The sequence below is a fragment of the Haliotis asinina genome, chromosome 1, assembly GCF_037392515.1.
Source record: "Haliotis asinina isolate JCU_RB_2024 chromosome 1, JCU_Hal_asi_v2, whole genome shotgun sequence".
Classification (NCBI taxonomy): domain Eukaryota; kingdom Metazoa; phylum Mollusca; class Gastropoda; order Lepetellida; family Haliotidae; genus Haliotis; species Haliotis asinina.
The window spans coordinates 64,530,001-64,552,130 of NC_090280.1; the positions used below are offsets into that span (position 1 = coordinate 64,530,001).

A 22,130-nucleotide genomic window follows, 5' to 3' on the forward strand; every position below is an offset into this window, starting at 1 on the left:
CCGTTAATTCGCTACTCACGAGTTCGTTATTCACGTATAATTTTAATGATATTATAAAGGGACCATTGACGGGACTTTTAAATTTGTTCGCTATATCCGTTTGTTCGCTATATCTGTGTTCGCTATATCCATGTTCTACTGTATTGCCATAAGTCCTGTTCTCAAAATTTCTCAGTGAACAGGCACAATAAAACCAACATTAAACCAGACGAGTACACACCCACATGGATGTTACCACCGTACCATCCAACTACAAATACCACTACAAGGCAATAAATAGAACAGCTTACTTTAGCTCTACAGGCTTGGCATCTTTTAACGCCTTCTTCCAGGTGTCATAGAGATCCTGGTCATATTTCTTGACATCTCCTGGCCGACCTTGGTATACAATCTCACCCTCCTTCATCACGATCACCTGTACAACATGAGCTGAGGTTAGACAAATGTAATCATTCATAAATCAGTATAGGACATTTTCAGGCAAAGTAAGCTGGTTTAGAGAGATGTTTCCTTGCAATAACATGTGACTCGGAGAAACAAACCAGTCTGAAACTTGTCCAAAACTGTGCCCAATTTACTATACCTGTACCACTTGACTGGTATGCCCAATTTTCTACAGCTGTATAACCTGACTAGCTTGTCTTCAGTACTATAGCTGTAATACCAGACTGGCTTGTCCCCTATAGTACAGCAGTATTACCTGATTGGCTTGTCCAATATACTGCAGCTGGTGTGTAACAAGGATCACAGATCGCTTCCTCCGCAACAAGCGTCGCTGTATTGCCTCCTCGAACACATGCCGGCCCACGTGAGCATCCAACGCCGAGAACGGGTCATCCTGAACATTGAAGGAAGCATTATTGAGGACTAGAAAATATATTTTATTTTTATAAAATTGATATTTTAGACTTATCCTCACTCACCAGGATGACAGCATCTGCGTCTGAGTAGATAGCCCTTGCAAGACACACCCTCAGCTTCTGACCTCCACTTAAAGTCACGCCCTACAAGACACAAGCAGCCATCAAATTAACATCTGGTCCTGTGAAAAAATCTTATGCTATCAAATTGCCTCTGGAAGAATAAACACTTCAGTTTTGTTTCTGTCAGTGTTACAAAGATGAAGCACTACCTTCTCCCCGACCTCTGTAAGGTCACCAGCCACCAGTGAGTCCATGTCTGGTTGGAGTGCACAGGCTGACAACACCTTCTTGTATCTGGAACATAACAAACATGCAGAATAATATCTACATCTGTCTTTCATACTTCAGCTGTAATAAATACATGGTGGTGTGTGGTTACAACAGGTCACAAATCAGTTGAAGTCAAGCAACGTTGGTCATGGAGAGTCCTTGGAAGAGTGACTGTGTTTGGCAGCTTGACTCCTGAGAGTTTCTAAGACGTCAGTCCCATTCCACAATGAAGCATATGTGATACACGTGGTCTCTCTCACCTTTAGTTCGTGAGTTTATTCAAATTTGCCGTTCACCCAGCAGAAAATGGGTACCCTGTGGGATAAGTCATGTGACAATCAACCTTCTAGCACCTAACAGGCAGCTTGGGTTATTCAGGGTAATAAAAAACACATTGTAGCACTATGAGCATGCCCACTCTGTGGTGCAGAATTCACTGGATTACAAATACCCTTATTACTACACTACAAACAAAAAGTTTGGGAAGACCCTAAAATTTGATAGACATATACGGTCCAACATGGACATAACTCCAAAGGATCAAGAAATTTAGTTCACTATATCCATTGCTTGTTTTTCACATTTAACTGCCATCTTGGATAGTAGAAATGTAGAGACATATATACGCTTCCAAAAAGGTAGGGGAACTGTACTTTCAGTGTACGATCGTCAAAAATTCATAATGACTCCCCATGCACGTGTAGGAGGATCGCATGTTGTCCACATGCTTCCCATGCATGTGTTGGCGTGTGGTGATAACGTGAAATGATGCTGCAGAGACAAGATGAATGTCATTGTAACATTCCTCAATGCGTTTTCTTTCTACCGGACTTCAAAGTACAGGTTCCCTTACATTCTCGAAGAGTATATATGATGAGGCTACAAATCTTTATTCTTGTACATTGACGTAACATTAAAATTCTGAATTTATAATTCCCAGGCATTTGTTACAACATATTTACCAATGACAACAATCTCAAAAATAAGTAATTTTCTGAATAAAATTGATATCTTATACTTATCCTGACTCATGCGTAATTGTGTGTCTCCTCTTCCTGGCAAAGGTAGTGGAACACCTGAAATCCTTTGAAATTCCCTTGTAAAAGAAGCGGACGTAGAATTCACACTCACCCATGTATTACCTCCCTTCCTGGCACATGGTCAGCTGATCGGCCATGATACTTCACTCTCTCCTATAATCACCTGACACAAGAATACAAGAATTCGGTGTGTCTGTGAGGGGTGGCTGTGAGGGCTTTCGCAATGAGTCAGGATAAGTATAAAATATCAATTTTATTCAGAAAATTACATATTTTTCCTTACCCTGACTCATGATTAATTGCTCACAGAATCTGACGGAAATGGTGGTGGATCAGACCATGCTGGATTCATGCTGGATTCCAAATCACATCCAATAATTTCCCCCCTAGCGGGCACTTGTAACAGCTATAATTCAGTCCTATTCTCATATTCATTGTAGATTTGGGGGGGAATCACATAGAAGGCTTTGTTGACTGGTATGTGATGACGCCAAAAGTAGCTAGCGTCCTGCTAGTTTCTAATGCAACAAAATGTCAAGATATAGCAATCGAGACTATTTGCGACCTTTCTTCATGTTCAAATATCTTCATAATGAATACAAGGTCGTAACCACTCATGCTAGTCTGTTCAAGACATGCACTTAGACTTTCCACCAAAAGACTCCGCAGAGCGTCTGACTTCCACAAGTCACATGATAAATCGGGTGAGTTAAGTCAGCGTCGTCGGGGAACTGTTTGTTGCTGAGCAACGACAAGTGATCCAAACTGATGAATGCCACTGACGTCCTCCATGGCTATGTCTTGCAGGTAATGGTTGGCAAACACCGTGTTTGACTTCCAAAAACAGCCTTCCATAATAGTAGATAGCGAGCAATTTCCATGTAGCGCTAGTGTAGAGGCAAGGGCTCTGACTTCATGTGGGTTAGAAGTTTGCGCCGGGTCTAATCCTGCTGCTTTATATGCTCTAAGTATAACAGTTCTAATCCACACTGAAATAGCGTAGTGGGATACTTCCGTTGATATATCAGTAGATATAGAGATAAATAAGTGCTTGAACCGTTGTCTTCTAGACTTGGTACGTACAATGTATATTTTCAATGCTCTGAATGGACATAATTATAAATCTTGTGTATTGTGAGGTCCTAAGATTGAGGACAAGGCCGGTATACAGAACTGTCTATCCCACTGACCTGGTAGTTGATTCTTTGCTATGAAATCCCATCTTAGACCCAAATGAGCTGTTTCTTGGTGACTTGTATCAAACTTCATTTGATTAAAGTCTAGAGCATGAATTTCTGACATTCTTGCAGCTGTAGTCAGGGCAAATAAAAACAGCGTCTTTTGAGTCAACGTTTCAACAGAAGTCCGATCAAGTGGTTCATACGCATCACTTGTAAGATGATGGAGTACAGTATTTAAGTCCCATGCTGGAGCTCTAAATCTGTGTTGTTGATCTTCCAACTTGAACGAACGTAGTAAGGCAAGAACCTCTGGTACTTTAGTCAGCTTGGTCCCTGTTCCCATGGTGACGACTGAGCTGAGAGCAGCTAAGTATGTAGATAATGTAGAACCTTTCAGACCCTTAGAATGACATAAATAGCATAAATAATCTGCTACTTGAGGATGAGTCGCCTTGTTCACAGAAAATCCCTTTTTCCTGGCGCATGCCTCAAAACGTTTCCACTTGTCGTCATAACGTGTGCGAGTGGATTTCCGTAAGGCTGAGGTGACTGCTTTTGCTGCTCTTGCTGAATATCCTCTGCATTTCAAACAAGTCATAATACCGTCCATGGTTGACCAAATACCGATGGTTGGCCATGCATTTGCTTTCTGTTGGGGTGGATGAGAAGATTCTTCCACTGCGGTAATTTAGTGTCAGTTGTCCCAGCTCTTCTGTAAGTGTTGGAAGCCAATCTCTCGTTGGCAAGTAGAAGTAACCTCTTCATTTGTCTGATTTTCTCACTGACTTTTCGTAACACTACTGGAGGGGGAAACGTGTACGTGTTTATTCCTTCCCATGGAATACTGAGAGCGTCCGTTGCCCAGGCTAAGGGATCTGGTACTAGCGACACAAAGGTTGTTGTCTGTTTGTTGAATCTTGTTGCAAATAGGTCTATTTGCGGTCATCCAAAAGCTTGACTGATTAGTTGAAACGCTTCCCGATGCAGCATCCATTCTGTTGGAGATGGACGAAGAGGACAAGGTAGGGCGTCTGCCACGACGTTGCAGGCTCCTGATGTGTGACATGCTTTTACTTGAAGATTCAGACTGTCGACTAAGTTGAACAGTTGAAACGATAGGTGTAGTAGAGATAGTGACCTTGTTGACCATTGTCTGTTCATGTAAAAAGCTACTGTTGAGTTGTCCGTGTGGATCATCAATAACTTGTCTCTCAATGCTGTCGACCAGTGGTGGATGGCATGAATGACAGCTTTCATTTCCAGCTGGTTGATGTGAAGAGCCTTTTCCTCTTCGTTCCAGATTCCTGCCGCTACCTCGTTTCCTAGACGAGCTCCCCATCCTTGCAGTGATGCGTCTACATAGAGGTGGTTCTTGAATACCAGATCTAACATATAGGTTCCTGTGCAGACATTCGATCGGCGAGTCCCCCACATCAGAAAAGGCGTCATGCTTTCTTGGAGCAGAATCTGTCCTCTGTTGAGATGAAGATTCAAGAATCGTTGTAAGGGACGCAACTGCAGTCTTCCTCTTCTGATCATATCTTGCACTGACGTGAGGAGACCTAGTAGACACTACCATTGTCAGAGCGTTATCGGAGACAGTAGAGCTTGCATTATCATTTCTTGACTCTTGACCCACCGGTCCTCTGGAACTACAATCTGATTCAACGTAGTGATGAAACGAATCCAGAGAGCGTATATTTCCTTCATAGAAAACCTTTGTATAATAAAAATATATACATACAAGCCAAAAACCGCATACAACACAAATTTAGTTACAAAAACCAAAAGAATGAAAGTCTTATCGCTGTATACGGGACCCCAGGTGCCTCCAGCCGCCCTCATTGAGCGATAGGGAGAGAGAGTGAAGTATCATGGCCGATCAGCTGACCATGTGCATAGGAAGGGAGGTAATACATGGGTGAGTGTGAATTTTATGTCCGCTTCTCTTAGAAGGGAACTTCAAGGGATTTCAGATGTTCCATTACCTTCGCCAGGAAGAGGAGATAAACAATTAACCATGAGTCAGGATAAGGAAAAATAAGTAACTTATCTGCGTTTAACAAAGTCCATAATTTTGAACATTTTGTCAAAGGTTATAGATTTAAGTTTGTCTGTCATAGTGATAGATTTAACTGAAGACCTGTATACCATCAAACTTTTAAACATGATATGTTTGTTTTGTTAATTAATTAATGACCATCACACAATGTTGATTCACTGCCAGCAAGGTTGATGTATACCACTGACACTGAGCTAACAATGAGTGAGTTCTCTAATCACATCGTTAATAGGGGCTGTGGGGTATAAATCAGTTCGCTATAGCCGTTAATTCACTACTCATAAGTTCATTATTCGCCTATAATTTAATGATATTAAGGACTATTGACAGGAGTCTTAAATTTATTAGCTATGTCTGCTTGTACACTGTATCCGTGTTCTACTGGATAAACTTACACATGGTAAAGTTGTTTATACTGCTGAAACACACCAGCACCATGTTTGGTTTAAACTGTTGCAACCATTGCCACAAGATGCATGTGACGTCTGTCTTCCACATGCACTAGGCTGTTGTGTTTGAGCATTAGCATCAAACATGGTGCTGATGTGTTTCAGCATTAGAATCAAACATGGTGCTGCTGTGTTTCAGCATTAAAATCAAACATGGTGCTGATGTGTTTCAGCATTAGAATCAAACATGGTGCTGCTGTGTTTCAGCATTAAAATCAAACATGGTGCTGCTGTGTTTCAGCATTAGAATCAAACATGGTGCTGCTGTGTTTCAGCATTAGAATCAAACATGGTGCTGCTGTGTTTCAGCACCCTCGTTTCTAACTGTTTTTGACAAAGTTCCATTTGACTCAAGCTAAACGAATATTGAATCAGTAGCTTCACTGCCTGTTCTAACATGTTGCTCGAAGTGTCGTTGTATAACCATAAGAGTGTTATCATTCTTCTTCTGGTTATTTTTCTATTTACCTATTTTTCTACTGGGAGAAAATATGGTAATTCATTTCAGGGGACGTAAACAATATTTGACCTGAACCTTGGTCCAGTAAGTTACAAAGGTCTATTAGCACAATTGTACAACATGGCCATACCTTCTCCAGATGAAAGGGTTTCCAAATAAGATATTGTCTCTGACAGATGCATTTAGCAGCCACGGCCTCTGTGCAGCATAAGATATCCCTGTGTCCCTGAAACAACACACATCATTAAGGTCAAACTGAATAATTATATAATCTTCGATGTGACTCAACAGATTTAAAAGCAGCCTTAATAGAGCTTAGTTTAGTAAGTTACATTTTCAAAATTCTAAGAGTGGTCAAACTCGCTTTATCACACGTCAAACACATGTTGTCAAACTTTTGTGTCATTTGAGCACTATGTCTCTATCAGTGCAGTCACGTGACAATTTCGTTGACTGTGATAGGTCATTTCTGAACAACATGAGTTTGACAAACTTGACATGTCAAACTCGAGTTCGACAACACTGAAAGTTAGTAAGAAATGTCGGTGAGAATAGAGACCGATCCTGTTTCTCAACAACTGTTTGACAACATGTGTTGTGCGGTTTTATTCTATCATTGTACAGTTTCTGACTTTCAGAGAAACAGACTAATTCTGAACAATCAATCAATTTCTTGATATCAACATACATCATAATGCAAATATTTTATGCAATGATGCACAACAAAATAACTTATGCAAGGAGAAAGGCATGAACATGCAATTTCAAACCACTATCCTTCAAAATATTCATGATGTCAGTTTCCATTCTTCAGTACAATTTAAGAAATGAGGAAGATATAATAACATGTTTGCAATTATACAAAACTGACAAAAACCTTTACTATCTTGCATTGGTTGTAAATTAATGCAAAAAGAAGGAAAACTTTACTATGTCTTTCACTGAAAACAATAATTATGTTTAACAAGGAGGAGAGTTCTATGGATACATAGCTTCTTTAAAATTAATGTGCGTGACATTTTGGTGCCTACTGACACCGTCATCAAGTAAATGATTGCTTGCTTGATAACAGCGTTAGTTGCTACACTGAAATCTAGCACATACTAAGAAGTTGTATATCCATAGATCTCTCCATGTTGTTCATCATGCCAACTTCTAAATGCCACTAAAAGAAGTGAAAAATATTGTTCCCTTTTCACACTGACAACCAAGCTGGCACTAAATATGAAACACTCAATTCAGAACATGAAATTTAAGCTGGTCATGTCGTCTCTGGCTAGTGAAAATTCATCAGGATCACTAAATGGTATGTTTGAAGTGGTCATCTTGGCTAGTGAATTTTGTTTTGATAGCTAAGTAAAACTACGAACATTATTTTCAACCAATGAAGTTCAGATTCATTAATTACTGTCAATTCACAAACTTTGAAAGGTTTCTGTCCGTGGCAATTTCTAATGCAGTGAAATTATATAGCACTGGTATATTGCTACAAGCTGCAGGAGAACATATCCATTCAGTAACCAAAGGTTCTAAATACCATTCACTGATAAGCTTGGACTACATCCACTCACCTGGACCATTCTACTATGCCCGATGTGGTGACCATTTCCCCCAACATGGCCGCAATCAGAGACGACTTCCCTGACCCGACAGGTCCGACAATCACCGTTAACTTTCCAGCAGGGATCTTCAGACTGATGTTCTTCAGGGAGAGGGCTGTGCGGTTATCCAACTCCCAGCTGAAGTTAGCCTGGGATATTTCTAACACTGTGCGGAGCTCAATCAACAGGCATTCATCAGCAATTTCTTCCTCATCCTCTGTGGAAAAGCCACTTTGATTCCGCTTGCGTCTGCGATCTGTAGTGTTTTCCACATGGGAACCTATGGCTGGAGCACTTGTCTTGCGAACCAGAGCCAGTGGTTTAACATCCAGATAGTCTGAGCTGGAATTATGGGTGAGGCTGAGACGTTTGTTGTCGAATATATCCATCAAAGATGCTCCGCTGTTCTGCCTGCTGTGTCCTGGGGTGTGTGAGATGTGACTCCCCAGAGAACTCTGGCTGCTGCAGAACGCCTCATCCTTTGTCAGGGTCGTTAGGGGTAGGCCTGTCTGTGCATCATACTGCACCATCGAGTCTTGCTTTGCCTGGACACAACATAGCTTTATCAGCAAGGCACAAAGAGACAGTGGGGGATGGGATGGATGGATGTATGGCACAGATGGATGGATGAGTGAATGGATGGATGAATGGATGGCACTGATGGATGGATGGATGGATGGATGGGATGGCAAGGGATAGGATGGATAAGTAGATGGCACAGATGGATGGATGGGATCGGATGGATGAATGGCACAGACAGATGGATTGATGGATGGATGATGGATTGAGGGATGGGATGGCATGGAATAGCGAAGGGAACAATAGTTAGGATGGTGAATGAATTGCTAGATGGCATGGGATGGGATGGGATGATGGGATGGGATGGGATGTGATGGAAGGATGGAATAACTGCTACACACAGGAGGATTTACTGAGCACAAGGAAACAACAAACACAAAAGTTCATTACCAAAAATGTTTAGAGGGCGTATTGTACAGTTCTTGTCAGCAATTAACAAGAAGACAAGGTCATCAATACGGTTAAACATTCTTCATGGTTATTTCAAATGTTACATCACAGCTGATATTGTAAGTACTCGTCTTAACTTGACTGATGGCATGTCTTGTCTTTCATAAATTACTACTGCATTGTTGGTACGATTATTATTGAGAAAAACCCTGCATGTTTTAAGCATCTGAAACACAATGGATATGTATGATAAACACTGTCAGTTGTGATCAGTACTGAACATCACTAGTTTACATTATTTACCAGAGCATAACAGCAGATTTGTCAATGAGCTATTTTCGATTTCATGAAGGGGTGTGATCGCAGTTATACTTTTTTATGGGAGCCACGGTATTGCGAAAGGCATTATTGTAAGGGATGACTGTAATACAAATTTGGCAATTACTTTCACCACTAACATTCTACCCCAACAGAAATGACAACTCTCACCTCCTCCTCTGCAGTGTCAATACCAACATTGTGTGTCTTCGTCTTGTTGTTGCCAGTGATGTGAGCGCCCTCTACTTCCTGTGACAGCAGGTATGGCACGAGCCGAGCACCACTGACCTTGGCATTGGCGAATGATGCAGCAAATATGGTAAGAAGCTGGAGAGGAGTGGACAGCATGTTGAAGAGAGCGAGTGTGGAGAAAGTGCGACCAGCTGTCAGGGGCTCTGTCTCCATGTAGGGGTAAATGATGAACGTCTACAAAACATCCAGATACAATACAGTATTACAGTAATCATATCGAGAAGAAAACACAGCAACTCTGGTCCATACATTGTTTTACACAACAGTCAGCTTTATCCCAGGAATGATACAGTGTATATTAATACACAATTTAAAACACTAAAACATAGTCTAGAATATATACATATCATGTAGCAATGACATGTTGTTTATTAGGATCATTGACAAATGTCTGTTAGTTTCACTCAGCACTATTCCAGCTATATGGCAGCAGTCTGTAAATAATCAAGTCTGGTCTTGACAATCCAGTGATCTACAGCATGAACATCAATCTACACAAGTGGGGTACAATGACATGTGTCAACCAGGTCATCGAGTGTGATCCTCAGTCTCATAGGTCGCCTCTGACAACATGCATGCGTTACTGTAGAACAACTCTTTACAGGTTGGTTAATGTTCATTACGAGACTTAGGTTGCTTACCAATATTGCCCCCACAGCTGGAGCGGCCATTCCAAGAAATCCTGAAAAAGCAACACAATATTATTTTGTTGTATGTATTTCTCACAATAGTAAATATTGATCAAACATGGCAAAAGAAGTCAGCAGGCACATTAAAACACTGAACTGTGACTCTCTTTTACAATACAAAAATGTAGGTACTCCCAAGAAGAATAAATGATCGGCGATACTCTTTCCCAATATCAATACACTGAATTTCAAAATCAGATTGGATTGCTCTCTTTGAACATTCATTGAAGATGCAACAAACTTAAAAACAATCAATCACAAGAAAATCCCATGGACATGCATGTTGTTTCCCAAATTTTGAAACAATTCATACGGTAGTTTTAAAAAATTTGCCTTTGAAATTTTTCTGAGTTCCAAATAAACTAATTATGATCGTTCAGCATCTTTTATGAAGAAATCACTACCAAAATTTGAAAAAAATTACATTTAACTGTGTTTAAGATATTGGTTGAACAAAATCCTGTACTGACCAATGAGTCCCCTGATGAAAGTCAGATAACCAGTACTGACCAATGAGTCCCTGATGACAGTCAGATAAGCAGTACTGACCAAAGAGTCCCTGATGACAGTCAGATAAGCAGTACTGACCAAAGAGTCCCTGATGACAGTCAGATAAGCAGTACTGACCAAAGAGTCCCTGATCACAGTCAGATAACCAGTACTGACCAAAGAGTCCCTGATGACAGTCAGATAAGCAGCACTGACCAATGAGTCCCTGATGACAGTCAGATAACCAGTACTGACCAATGAGTCCCTGATGACAGTCAGATAACCAGTACTGACCAATGAGTCCCTGATGAAAGTAAAAAAAAACAGTACTGACCAAAGAGTCCCTGATCACAGTCAGATAACTAGTACTGACCAATGAGTCCCTGATCACAGTCAGATAACCAGTACTGACCAATGAGTCCCTGATGACAGTCAGATAAGCAGTACTGACCAAAGAGTCCCTGATGACAGTCAGATAACCAGTACTGACCAATGAGCCCCTGATCACAGTTACATAACCAGTTCTGATCAGTGAGTCCTGTGATGACAATCACATGACCACTACTAACCAATGAGTCCCCTGATGACAAGCAGAGGGAAGAGGAGGTGCAATTCATTCTGTCTGGATTCTGTGACTCTGCGAATGAAGATGGCCTCCCATGCCAGGAGCTTAATGGACTTGATTCCCTGCACCAGCTCGTTCACGTTCTTCACCCGTCTGTCTGACTGAACCTGGCCAGGAAGAAACAATTAAACATTGATCAAACCATCTCAAGTACTCTCAATACTGTTCAAAGCCTACTTGAAATATGAAATCCTCAATGAAACTTTTAACCCGCTCACAGGCTTGTTTCCATGAAAGCACATCTCTTCTGGACTCCTGACTGTTGGAAATTCAAATCTGGATTTAATAAGAAGATATATATTTCCAAAATGCATGTTCTTGTAGATTGTGTGCAAACATACATTTCAGCATGAGCCTTCTTAACTTACTTACACTATGGCTCAATTTCATCATGAACTGGCTAGTCAATTTTGAGATATTTCATGGAATTTACTTGAATACTGCAGTGCTTTGCTTCGAATACAGCTTTGACAAGGCAAGGAGGCCACATCCCATCTGTGTACAGGTTTGAACCCCAGATTTTTGAGACTGTGCCTGTGTGTCTGTCCATAGTGCTTCATACACAGTCACAAATGTCGTCCGATTGTCAAGAATCTGTGAACATGCTGATGACATAACAGACAAGAATCCTTTGGACAACCTACCAACAGCTTTTTCTGGAGTCGTGACATGACAACGCCAACAATGTAGATGAGTGGGGCACAGAAGACGACGAACATTCCACCAATTACAGCGCTCCAGCCCATTCGGAAATACAGCAGGATAATGGTCACAAACACCTGGAGAAATGCATCAGTTGTATATTCAATTGCCCGATGTCTATACTCACATATGTATATCTTATGTCAGTTGGACAAGACAAACTGACAAGAGTGAGTGAGTTTAGTTTTACGTTGCACTCAGCAATATTCCAGCTATTCACAGCGGTCGGTAAATAATTGAGTCTGGACCAAACAATTCACTGATCAAAAATATGAGCACCAATCTATACAAAAGGGATACAAAGACACGTGTCAACAAAGTCAGGTAGTCTGACCACCTGATCCCATTTCTCGCCTCTTTCGACAAGCATGGGCTACTGAAGATAAATTCTAACCCAGGTCTTCATGGGATTTACAGACAAGAAGGTAGATTGTCATTAGGCAGGCAAACCGTGTGAATTATGAAATCCATGTGAATGACATAATCTGAGCTGAAAATATTTATACATCCTGCCATTATAAACAATAAACCACCTGAGTCATAGAGGTCTGACTGAAGTAAGTAAAGTCACAGTTGCTTATACGGAAATGAGATTTGCAATGTTCACAGATATCACAAGACTTCCATGGAATGGCACAAATGATAAACCTGGAACTCTTATCCTGAAATGAGATTTGCAATGTTTACAGATATCACAGACTTCCATGGAATGGTACAAATGATAAACCTGGAACTCTTATCCTGAAATGAAATGTGCAATGTTTACAGATATCACAGACTTCCATGGAATGGCACAAATGACCAGAAATGGTACCAATGATTTAGCTAGAATGAAATGACAGATTTACTTGGATTAGTATGACAGTTTCGCCTTGAATGGTGTGATTTACTAGGAATAGTGTAACAGATTTATCTGGAATGGTGTTTTTTACCAGTAATGGTGTGACAGATTTACCTGGAATGGTGTGATTTACCAGGAATGGTGTAACAGATTTACCTGAAATTTTGTCAATGTTACACCTAAAATGGTACAGCAGTTTTACCTGTTAAGACACATTTACCTGATATGAGCGATTTACCTGGTATGACAGATTCACGTGGAATGGCATGACAGTTTTACAGGGAATGGTATGAACTACTTACATGATATGACCGATTTACCTGGCATGACAGAATTACCAGGAATGGCATGACCAACTTACATGATATGACAGAATTACCAGGAATGGCATGACCAACTTACATGATAGGACAGAATTACCTGGCATGACAGAATTACCTGGAATGGTATAGCCCAGATGTAGTGGATGAAGAAGAACATGTGCATGAGGAACATGGAGTCGACTATCATGTGGTTCATGATCTGACCGATGGTCATCTTGCCCTGACTGAGAACCATGGAGGACAGTCTCAGTGCTTTGTCATACACCAGAGTCTGAAACACAGACAGTCTTGTCACTCAGCAAATTTTACTATCTATAGACCTCTTAGGCCACACAATCTTTTTCAGTTATCATAATGGCTTTGGTCGAACTTAGTATTCAGAATCAGCCACTTTTTTAAAAATGGTGTGAGCAATCTGTCTAACTGCAAGTCTTGTCCAGTTAGCATGTGACTTGAAAATATAAGCCAGAAAAAAATCTTCCTCCTCATTTTGAACTGAATATGTTAAAAATGTGGCTTCCACTACTTTTTAGAATACCAAATCAAAGAGTTACTTCCCTTTACATCAACCCTGATGGAAATATAGTCTATGAATCTTATGAAAGCATTTTTTTTCAATTCAACAATGGCATCATCATGTGATAATGAATGTTAGCAATGCTTAAGCTTGTTTGTCTGTACTGATTCAACCTTTAGACCCAGTTGCAAACCATGACAGAGCTCTAACAATCTAGAACCCAGGTTGCATTCAACAAGGCAATTTTGATGTTGTAGTAGTGGACTTAAATATCAAATTTGTAAGTTTCATTGGTGTCATGAGTTACCTGTATGGCAGTCCGGAGTCGGATGCCCTCCCTGTAGACGAGGTAGTTGTGGTTTTGAAGCAGAGTGTGCTGCAACACCGTAGCGAGGAACAGCACAACTGCCAGAACATATCCATTCCACACGAACTGGTCCACTTTCACATACTGAAACACAATGCACACTGACTACAATTGTGTGTGTCATCTGAGTGTCTGTTAAAAGACACCGGCAACAGTCTTTTCAGCAATACAAGTATGTTTAGTTGAAGTCCCATAGAATCATGATTCATGAAGATCTGGGTTAGAGTTGATCTTCAGTAAACCTTGCTTGTTGCAAAAGATGACTAACAAGATCGGGTGGTCATCTGTCAAGTCAATATCTGCCCTTGCAGTTATCTGCCCTTGGTTTTAAATCAAGACCCAAAAAAAATCAAAATGATAAATGTCTTTCAAATTGTGGTGCCTAGTTTACTAGATTTTATATTGCCACTTGGTGATGTCATAATCAAGATTTGCACAGATCATTGCTCATGCTGTTAACCACTGGATTGTCTGGTCCAAAGAAGTTCATTTCCTGACCATCATCGTATAGCTGGAATAGCGTTGCATACAGTGTAAAGTTTCTTCACGTACACAAGCAAAATGACAATATTCCAGCTATATGGCAGCAGTCTGAAAATATTCAAATAGGGTCCAGAAAAACAGTGATCAACATCATGAACATTGATTTACACAATGGGGAGTGAGGGAGTGAGTTTAGTTTTGCACTGCTCTCAGAAATATTACAGCTACATGGCAGCAGTTTGCAAATAATCAAGTCTGGACCAGACAGTAGTAACATGATGACGTGTCAAGTCAGCGAGCTTGACCTCCCGATCCCATTAGTCGCCTCTTACGACAAGCATGGGTTACTGAAGATCAATTGTACCCCTGATCTTCATGGGTCTACACAAATGAGATACGACATGAACAGCTCACATACATGTATCGCTGTTCTGTTCCTGCTGTGGTATTCAGGGTCTGTAATGTCGTAGGCATAGTCCACAATGTACTGGATGATGACAGGGCCGACAAACGACAGCGAGTCCCCGAGGAAACGATACAGGGCTGCCAGTAACAGCATAGGCCAGAAGGCTTGTAAGTAGGTCTTGAACAATGATGGCTGAGATCCTTTCTGTGTGGCCTTAAACTAAAAGACAAGACATGGAAGTATTTCATCTCAATTGTTGTCTATACACCAAGTTAGTAAATTTTGTTTTATGCTGCTTTTAGCAATATTTTAGCAATACCACAGTAGGGTACACCAGAAATGTGTTTCACACATTGTACCGATGTGGGAAATCGAACCAGGGTCTTCAGTGTGATGAACAAACGTTTCAACCACAAGACTACCGCACTGCACCTTTATATACCAAAACAAATACAGAACTGTATATGAAGATCAGCTTATTACTGTATCCGATAAATGCAGACATTTGTGTTTATGGAAGTACATATTAGTCAGGTTAAAAAATGTGACTTAAACCAGTCTAAAATCAAAATTGGTGTACATGCTGTGTAAAATATGAGTGGAAAACATAGCTGAAGACTTACTAGTGTTAAAAGCAGCATAAATGTAAAACACCATGTTGAGTGACACAAGATAGTGGAAGACAATATAAAATAGTAATAGATGTAAAACACTACGTTTAGTGACACAAGTCAAAGTATATAGCTCACAAACATTCATTGACATGTTATAGTATTCATACTTCACACTAATTAAAATGTGTTCTGCTATAGTTTTACCTTTTCCTCTTCAAATGCGAACTGTAATTTCTTAAACTGGGTTTGTGCCTGTTCGCTCTGAAAGAGAAAGATAGCAGCAGTTAGCATGGCTGGTGACAAGAATAAGCAGTTCAGTCCCGTCCACAGCAGATAGATGGTCAGTTTACCATGGTTACCAGAGGTAACTATTGAGGGGGGAAACAGCTACAGTGACAGTGACAATCTTTTGCGACCAACTAATGCAACAGTCATAGTGTATTGCCACTGCAATAGTCTACTACAACCAACTTCTGCATTGCTATTGCAATGTTTTTTGTCTCTTTGAATTGTCTCCTTTGAAGTCATTTCCCAAATGAATGTATATTAAAAAAACAAAACAAGCTGAAATACTTTCAGTCTCTTTCAAAACCGGACAATTTCAAATTCAGTGTGCATGTCTTTATCTGCAGTGCAGTGTTTGTTTGTTTGTTGCCTTTATTTTCATGGGCCAATATAAGCATGTAACGTATGAATAGGTTTGTGTGTTGTCTAATGGTTCACTTAACAATTTTCCAGCAATGAAGTGACAGCCTGAATATAATAAAGTCTGCCGCTGGGGTACACTGACGCTCCATCAACCAACACACCAAGCATGCTTTTAAAAATGCTGTGCGTTACAACCAGCTTACCTTTTGGGGGATCAGGTCTAATTGGAGTAACCACAGAAAATGGGAGAGTATGTCACCTTCATATCTACATTATCAAACAACATCAGAAAATGCTAATAGATAGGATAGGTAAAATGGGGCTATTGCTTTTGCTGAATTGTCACTATGCCTGAACACCTTTTACTCTTATACCAAACTCAAACAAGCAGGTCATTCGTCCTTGTGAAATACTTACCACTATATTATATATCAGATTTAATCATTATCCCTAAAATTGTGCTATGCTGATTCAACTGTTCAACTGTGTTTTGACCATACATGTAGATAGGATGGACAATACCATGATAATACTATAATATAGGAACAATAATAACTGTCACTGTAGACCACACAACCAGAAATAAAGAAGCACAAACTATCATCTTGAAAAAAAGTTTGAATCTTTTATGTGGGTGTGTAATAACTTTGACATGTTGGACACATACAGACACGATGCTGTAATTCAGTTCACAAAGAATCCTCACTTTTCATGAGTCCAGCTTTAACCACCAGACAAGGCATTGCCATCGACGAGGCATTTAGCATACCCACATTTCTCCTTTCCAACATCTACTGCAAGCACATGATGTTAGCACAGTTAGAACAAAACTTTCTTGTGAGCTGATGTCACCTTGAAAACACGTGGGGCACTCCTATGGATGTCCTTTCCAATATTCAGTTCAAGAACCATGCCGTCATGTTTGAAACAAACTCTGAAACTTGACCTTGACCATTTGACTTACTTATTGCCCTTAAGACATGGTGCCAACCTACATACTTCCTCCCAACAAGCACTACGATACAATCACATTTGGAGCAATCTTTAATGTGATCAGCCTTCATCTCACTACACTAACTTATCCTTGTCGAGACACATCTTTCAATCCATTTTCCAAAATCAACAAACACCATACGGTAATAAAAACACTGACCACTTGACCAGCTCACTGTAATTGACACGTAGACCAACACACCAACATCAACTACAAGAGCACTGCTGACCAACTTCTGTCCCCACAGGGCCAACATACTTGAGCATCTCCAGGTTCAGGATCAATAACTACACACTGTTCTCCACAGTGACACAACAGAAAGAGCTCTGTACAAGACAGTTGACATTTACATAATGTGATCCATCAGGTGGAAGTATATACAATGATGCAAGCAATGCAGTCCTTCTGCATCACTGGTTCACAGTGTGTCCCATAGCTGCACACAGTGATAGATTCGGTTGATAGCCAAAGGCATTTGTGTTTAGCTTAAACAGTGTGGTCTGATATTTAACTGCATTTTTATGTACTGTATCTTCAGTATATTGTATTCATGGTATAAAAGGTCATAACACATCGTGTAAAAATACTTTCATATTCTTGATGCTTTAGTCTAGTTAACTGGGAATCTTTTGTAACATGACCTCAGTCTGTGATATCACCAATGTTAACTTGTTATCATTCCAAAGCTTATCCATGTAGGGTGTTCCCTGTCATCCCTGATATCAACTCAGAACTTATGCTTCAAAGGTTTCTTTGTCACATCTGTTATCCATCCAGACCATATCCTTCAAGGGTGCCAATGTCACCTCTGATATCGTTCCAGACCTTATCCTTCAAAAGTGTGAAAGTTAGATCGACTATCATTCCAGTCCATTTATCCTTCAAGGATATCAAATTCACACTGGATATCATTCCAGGCCATAAAATATGATACATCCTTCAAGGATATCATTGTCACCTTAGATATCATTCCAGACTGTATGTCCTTCTAGGATATGAAATTCACATTGACTATCATTCCAGACCGTACATCCTTCAAGGTTGAAAAAGTCACCTCAGATATATTCCAGCCCATATATCCTTCAAGAATTAATGTCACCTCATATATCATTCCTGACCGTACATTCTTTAAGGTTAAAAATGTCAGCTCGAATATCATTCCAGACCACATATCCTTCAAGGCTGTTGATGGTTGCAAAAGTCAATTGTCACCAACAATCAACATTATATCGATATGCCTAACACACACCAGTGACAGCAAATGTTGCTCACAAATGAAGTGTGCATGAATCATCTGTCAGTTTTCCAAAATTATCTCATTTCTGAAAAATCATTTTGGCAAAGGTTGCCTTACTGACACATTACAGATATATATTAGATCTTCACACAGGGAGGTATTGTTGGTGGTAAGATCAGATCTTCATACAGAGGTATCATAAGATCTTCAAACAGGTTTCACGACATCTTCATATGGAGAGGTAACATGACATCTTCACACAGGAAGATAACATCAGATCTGCACATGGGAGGTAACATAAGATGTTCATACGGGGTAACATCAGATCTTCACCCCTAGAGTTATTATTCGATCTTCAATCAGGAAGGTATCAGATCTTTACACGTTTACACGTAGACATTAACATTGGCAAAAAGGAAAACTGTGGAAGCACCTGATACAAAGCCAAACCCTGTGATATGGAGGTGGTCAACTGTGACACATAATACAGGTCACTCCCAGTGACTTGATGATTATGGCTGCAGGTGTGCAGATGCAATACAATCAAACTATCACTACCAGTGACAATATGTTGTTTTCCACAGCAAGTGATCCGACACTGACGTGATCAAATTAGATGGCAGTATCTGTTTATTAAACATTTCAATACAGAAACAATGCCTACAATATACCACAATGTGTGACAATACATTCTTTATCATGTCAAAGGATATCAGATATGGCATTACTGGATGGTGGCATCTATTTATTAATAACTGCCCATGAAATACACAGGATTAATTAATTATCTAATAATCATTTTGGTATTAATTTAGTTCCAAGGGATGAGTATGATATCAACAATCACAGTTTCATGAAACTGACAAACAAATGACAGATGATGTATATGAAATTTTGGACACCTGAATAAAAATGTAGTTTAACAAATGATCATTATTTTGTTGTCAGTTTTTCACTGTTGCTAACGAGGGAAGATCACTCGCTGTTAGGACAGCAGGTAATCAAAACAAATTAGTGAAATATCAATTTCACATGTGCAACCTGGCTGTTCTACCAGCAAGTGATGTAAACTAAACCCCCGATTGGTTGATGCCAGGTTAACTATCCAAAGAAAATTGTCATTAGTAGACAATGCCAAGTTAATGATGGATTTCACTCTAAAAAAAGTTGACTCTGAGAGTTAACTGAACATCTGACGTTTTTACATGTATGAAGAAAAAATCCAAAAATGATCAAATTGAGGGCCAGATATCGACAATCGAAGTTAGGTCTGGGCAAATCATTGCAGTCCTAATCCTGGTCAATGTTGCTGTCTGGAATGAAAACAATAAAAAGCTGCAACTGCAGTATCAAGTTACCATGGTTACCATGACCTTAAAAGAGACAAAATATAATCAGTTCCACTAAGAGATTCATGTGAATGACAGACCTGAATCAATGCTCACAGCTGATTTTTGTTGTTCAGCTGAACAAACTTTATGGATAACAACTTCTTTTAAAGCGAGAGTGTGATGTTTCAATGCAGATTCAAAGTTGACAACCTTACAAGAATTTGTAGCAAAAAATCGTACTCAGAGTGAGTGACTTTGAGTTTAGTTTTACGCTGCCTTTATGTATAATACACTTGAATGAAGTAAAGTATCCATTAAATTTGACTAATATTCATGAACCAACACACACTCAACCGCAAAAAGATATGCGCATTGCATTCATCATTTCGTGTTCATCACTACAGTAAATATTAAAGTACCCTGTCTATGAATACATTTTGTGTCTACTGTGAATATAATGAGATAAATATTTGTTGAATAACTAAACAGAATAATTTCATTGACATTAATTACAAAAAAATCTTAAGAAAACCCTTAAAATTGGTGTCTCCCATTAAATTGTATATATTTTGATTATAATCAATTATCATTCAAAAGTCCTCCGATAAACAATAGTGGATTTGGCTTCTGCTTCCCAACACTAATCTCTCACATCGGTGTCTGTCCTACTTCAAATATCTGTACCAACAATCAGTTTCTGCATTCCTTTACTAATGTGAAGTTCCCACACTGTCTTGTACAAATGACCTGTCAAAAACTGGGACTTTATCAGCAGACATCTGACAATCCTGGCGTCAATGCAGAACCGCAATCTGATAAACTGTGTGTACAGATCACAGGTCGCAAACCAGGTGAAAATGGACAATGTAGGTCTTAGCAAGTGGGTGGATGGGTGACCTTGTCCAGCAGTTTGAGTGCGTTCAGTTTTAAGCTGCTTTTAGCAATTTTTCCAGCAACACCATGGAGGAGGACTCCAGAAATGGGCTTCACACATTGTACCCCCCACCAATATCGAAATTCAACTGGCCAGACGCTAGCTGGCTTCAAAAGTTATGAGCCAATATCAAATTTTACCTGCAAAGGTTTTGTTTCATTCATGTGACCACTTATGCCAACGGATTCGGTGTTCTTTGTTGAGGCATAATCACATGGACACAATTGAGTGAGTCAGTTTAGTTTTACACCGCTTTTAGCAATAGTCCAGTAGAGGACACCAGAAATAGGCTTCACACATCAAACTGGGAAATGAACCTGCACCTTTGGCGTGACAAGCGAATGCTTTAATCACTAGACTATACCACCAGCATTGGCTTCACACAATGTATCTCAGATGGGTGAGTGACGGAGCTTGAGTAATGTCGCAGTTAATGGTATTCCAGTTGTCATGGTGTGCCATGATGTGCCATGGTGTGTTATGACGTGTCACTGAGTGTCATGGCATGTCATGGTGCATCAAGGGGTGTGATGGTGTGTCATGGCATAATGCATGTGTCAGATGTCTACAGCTGTTGAGAAACACACAAGCATGTGTGCTGACAAACTCAACAACAGACCCTCTACAGCTGTACTCAGTGGTGACAGCGCCATGAAAGTCAATCCCATATGCTTGTAGAAGGATTGATCTCCGAGGAACTTTTAGATGTCTTAGAAAAAAGTCTAGACAAGACAGTCAAGTAACTACCACTACTCACACCCATCCACTCCGTCACAGAATGACCCATGAATATCTGAGTCAGAACTGATCTTCAGTAACCCATGATTGTCACAGGAGGTGATAAACAGGATCAGATGGTCATACTGGCTGACTTGGTTGACACATGTCATTGTATCCCAACTGTCATATAGCTGGAATATTGCTGCATGCACAACCAACAAGGGTGCAACAACAACAAAGCTGTCAGATGTCTGACACTAAGTACCCAAACCATCAAGTCGCCGCTAACGACCAGCACAGGATTGGGAGGAACTGCCCTCAACCAGAAGCCTGTAGCTACTAAAGACAACTCTCAAAGAAATAGTACAATGCCATTAGGCCAAGTCTTAATTAACCAGTCAAGTAAGTGAAATACAAGCTGATTGACCACAGCAGTCTCTTGTCAGCTGAACCACAGACAGAAATCAATCAGAACAGTGCAACTTGAGGATCAGATTCATGCTATGGAAGAACAGTTCACTTCAAGTAACAACCGTGTATTGCATACCAATATGAAGCCCAAATGATTCTGTGCTTAAAAGATGCATACAATACATTACAAACAATATTATAAAAGCAAGAGACAAACAAACCAATCTGTTCAATAACCAGCTCATACTGGGTGTTGTGGAGGGACGTACACAAC

At 40.0% G+C, this 22,130-nt stretch overlaps 1 protein-coding gene across 1 annotated transcript in view; it reads right to left on the reverse strand.

The window, feature by feature from the left end:
• LOC137281932 (ATP-binding cassette sub-family C member 9-like) overlaps positions 1–22,130 on the reverse strand; it is a 54,740-nt gene that overhangs the window by 24,119 nt on the left and 8,491 nt on the right. The window contains exons 3-16 of the mRNA XM_067813662.1: positions 15,786–15,842; positions 14,980–15,186; positions 14,019–14,162; positions 13,310–13,465; positions 11,973–12,107; positions 11,273–11,435; positions 10,167–10,207; positions 9,445–9,699; positions 7,957–8,531; positions 6,516–6,611; positions 1,133–1,217; positions 924–1,004; positions 701–838; positions 291–415 (exon numbers count right to left, since the gene is read on the reverse strand). Coding sequence (XP_067669763.1) covers positions 291–415; positions 701–838; positions 924–1,004; positions 1,133–1,217; positions 6,516–6,611; positions 7,957–8,531; positions 9,445–9,699; positions 10,167–10,207; positions 11,273–11,435; positions 11,973–12,107; positions 13,310–13,465; positions 14,019–14,162; positions 14,980–15,186; positions 15,786–15,842 — 2,258 coding nt within the window. The remainder of the gene's footprint in view (positions 1–290; positions 416–700; positions 839–923; positions 1,005–1,132; positions 1,218–6,515; positions 6,612–7,956; positions 8,532–9,444; positions 9,700–10,166; positions 10,208–11,272; positions 11,436–11,972; positions 12,108–13,309; positions 13,466–14,018; positions 14,163–14,979; positions 15,187–15,785; positions 15,843–22,130) is intronic.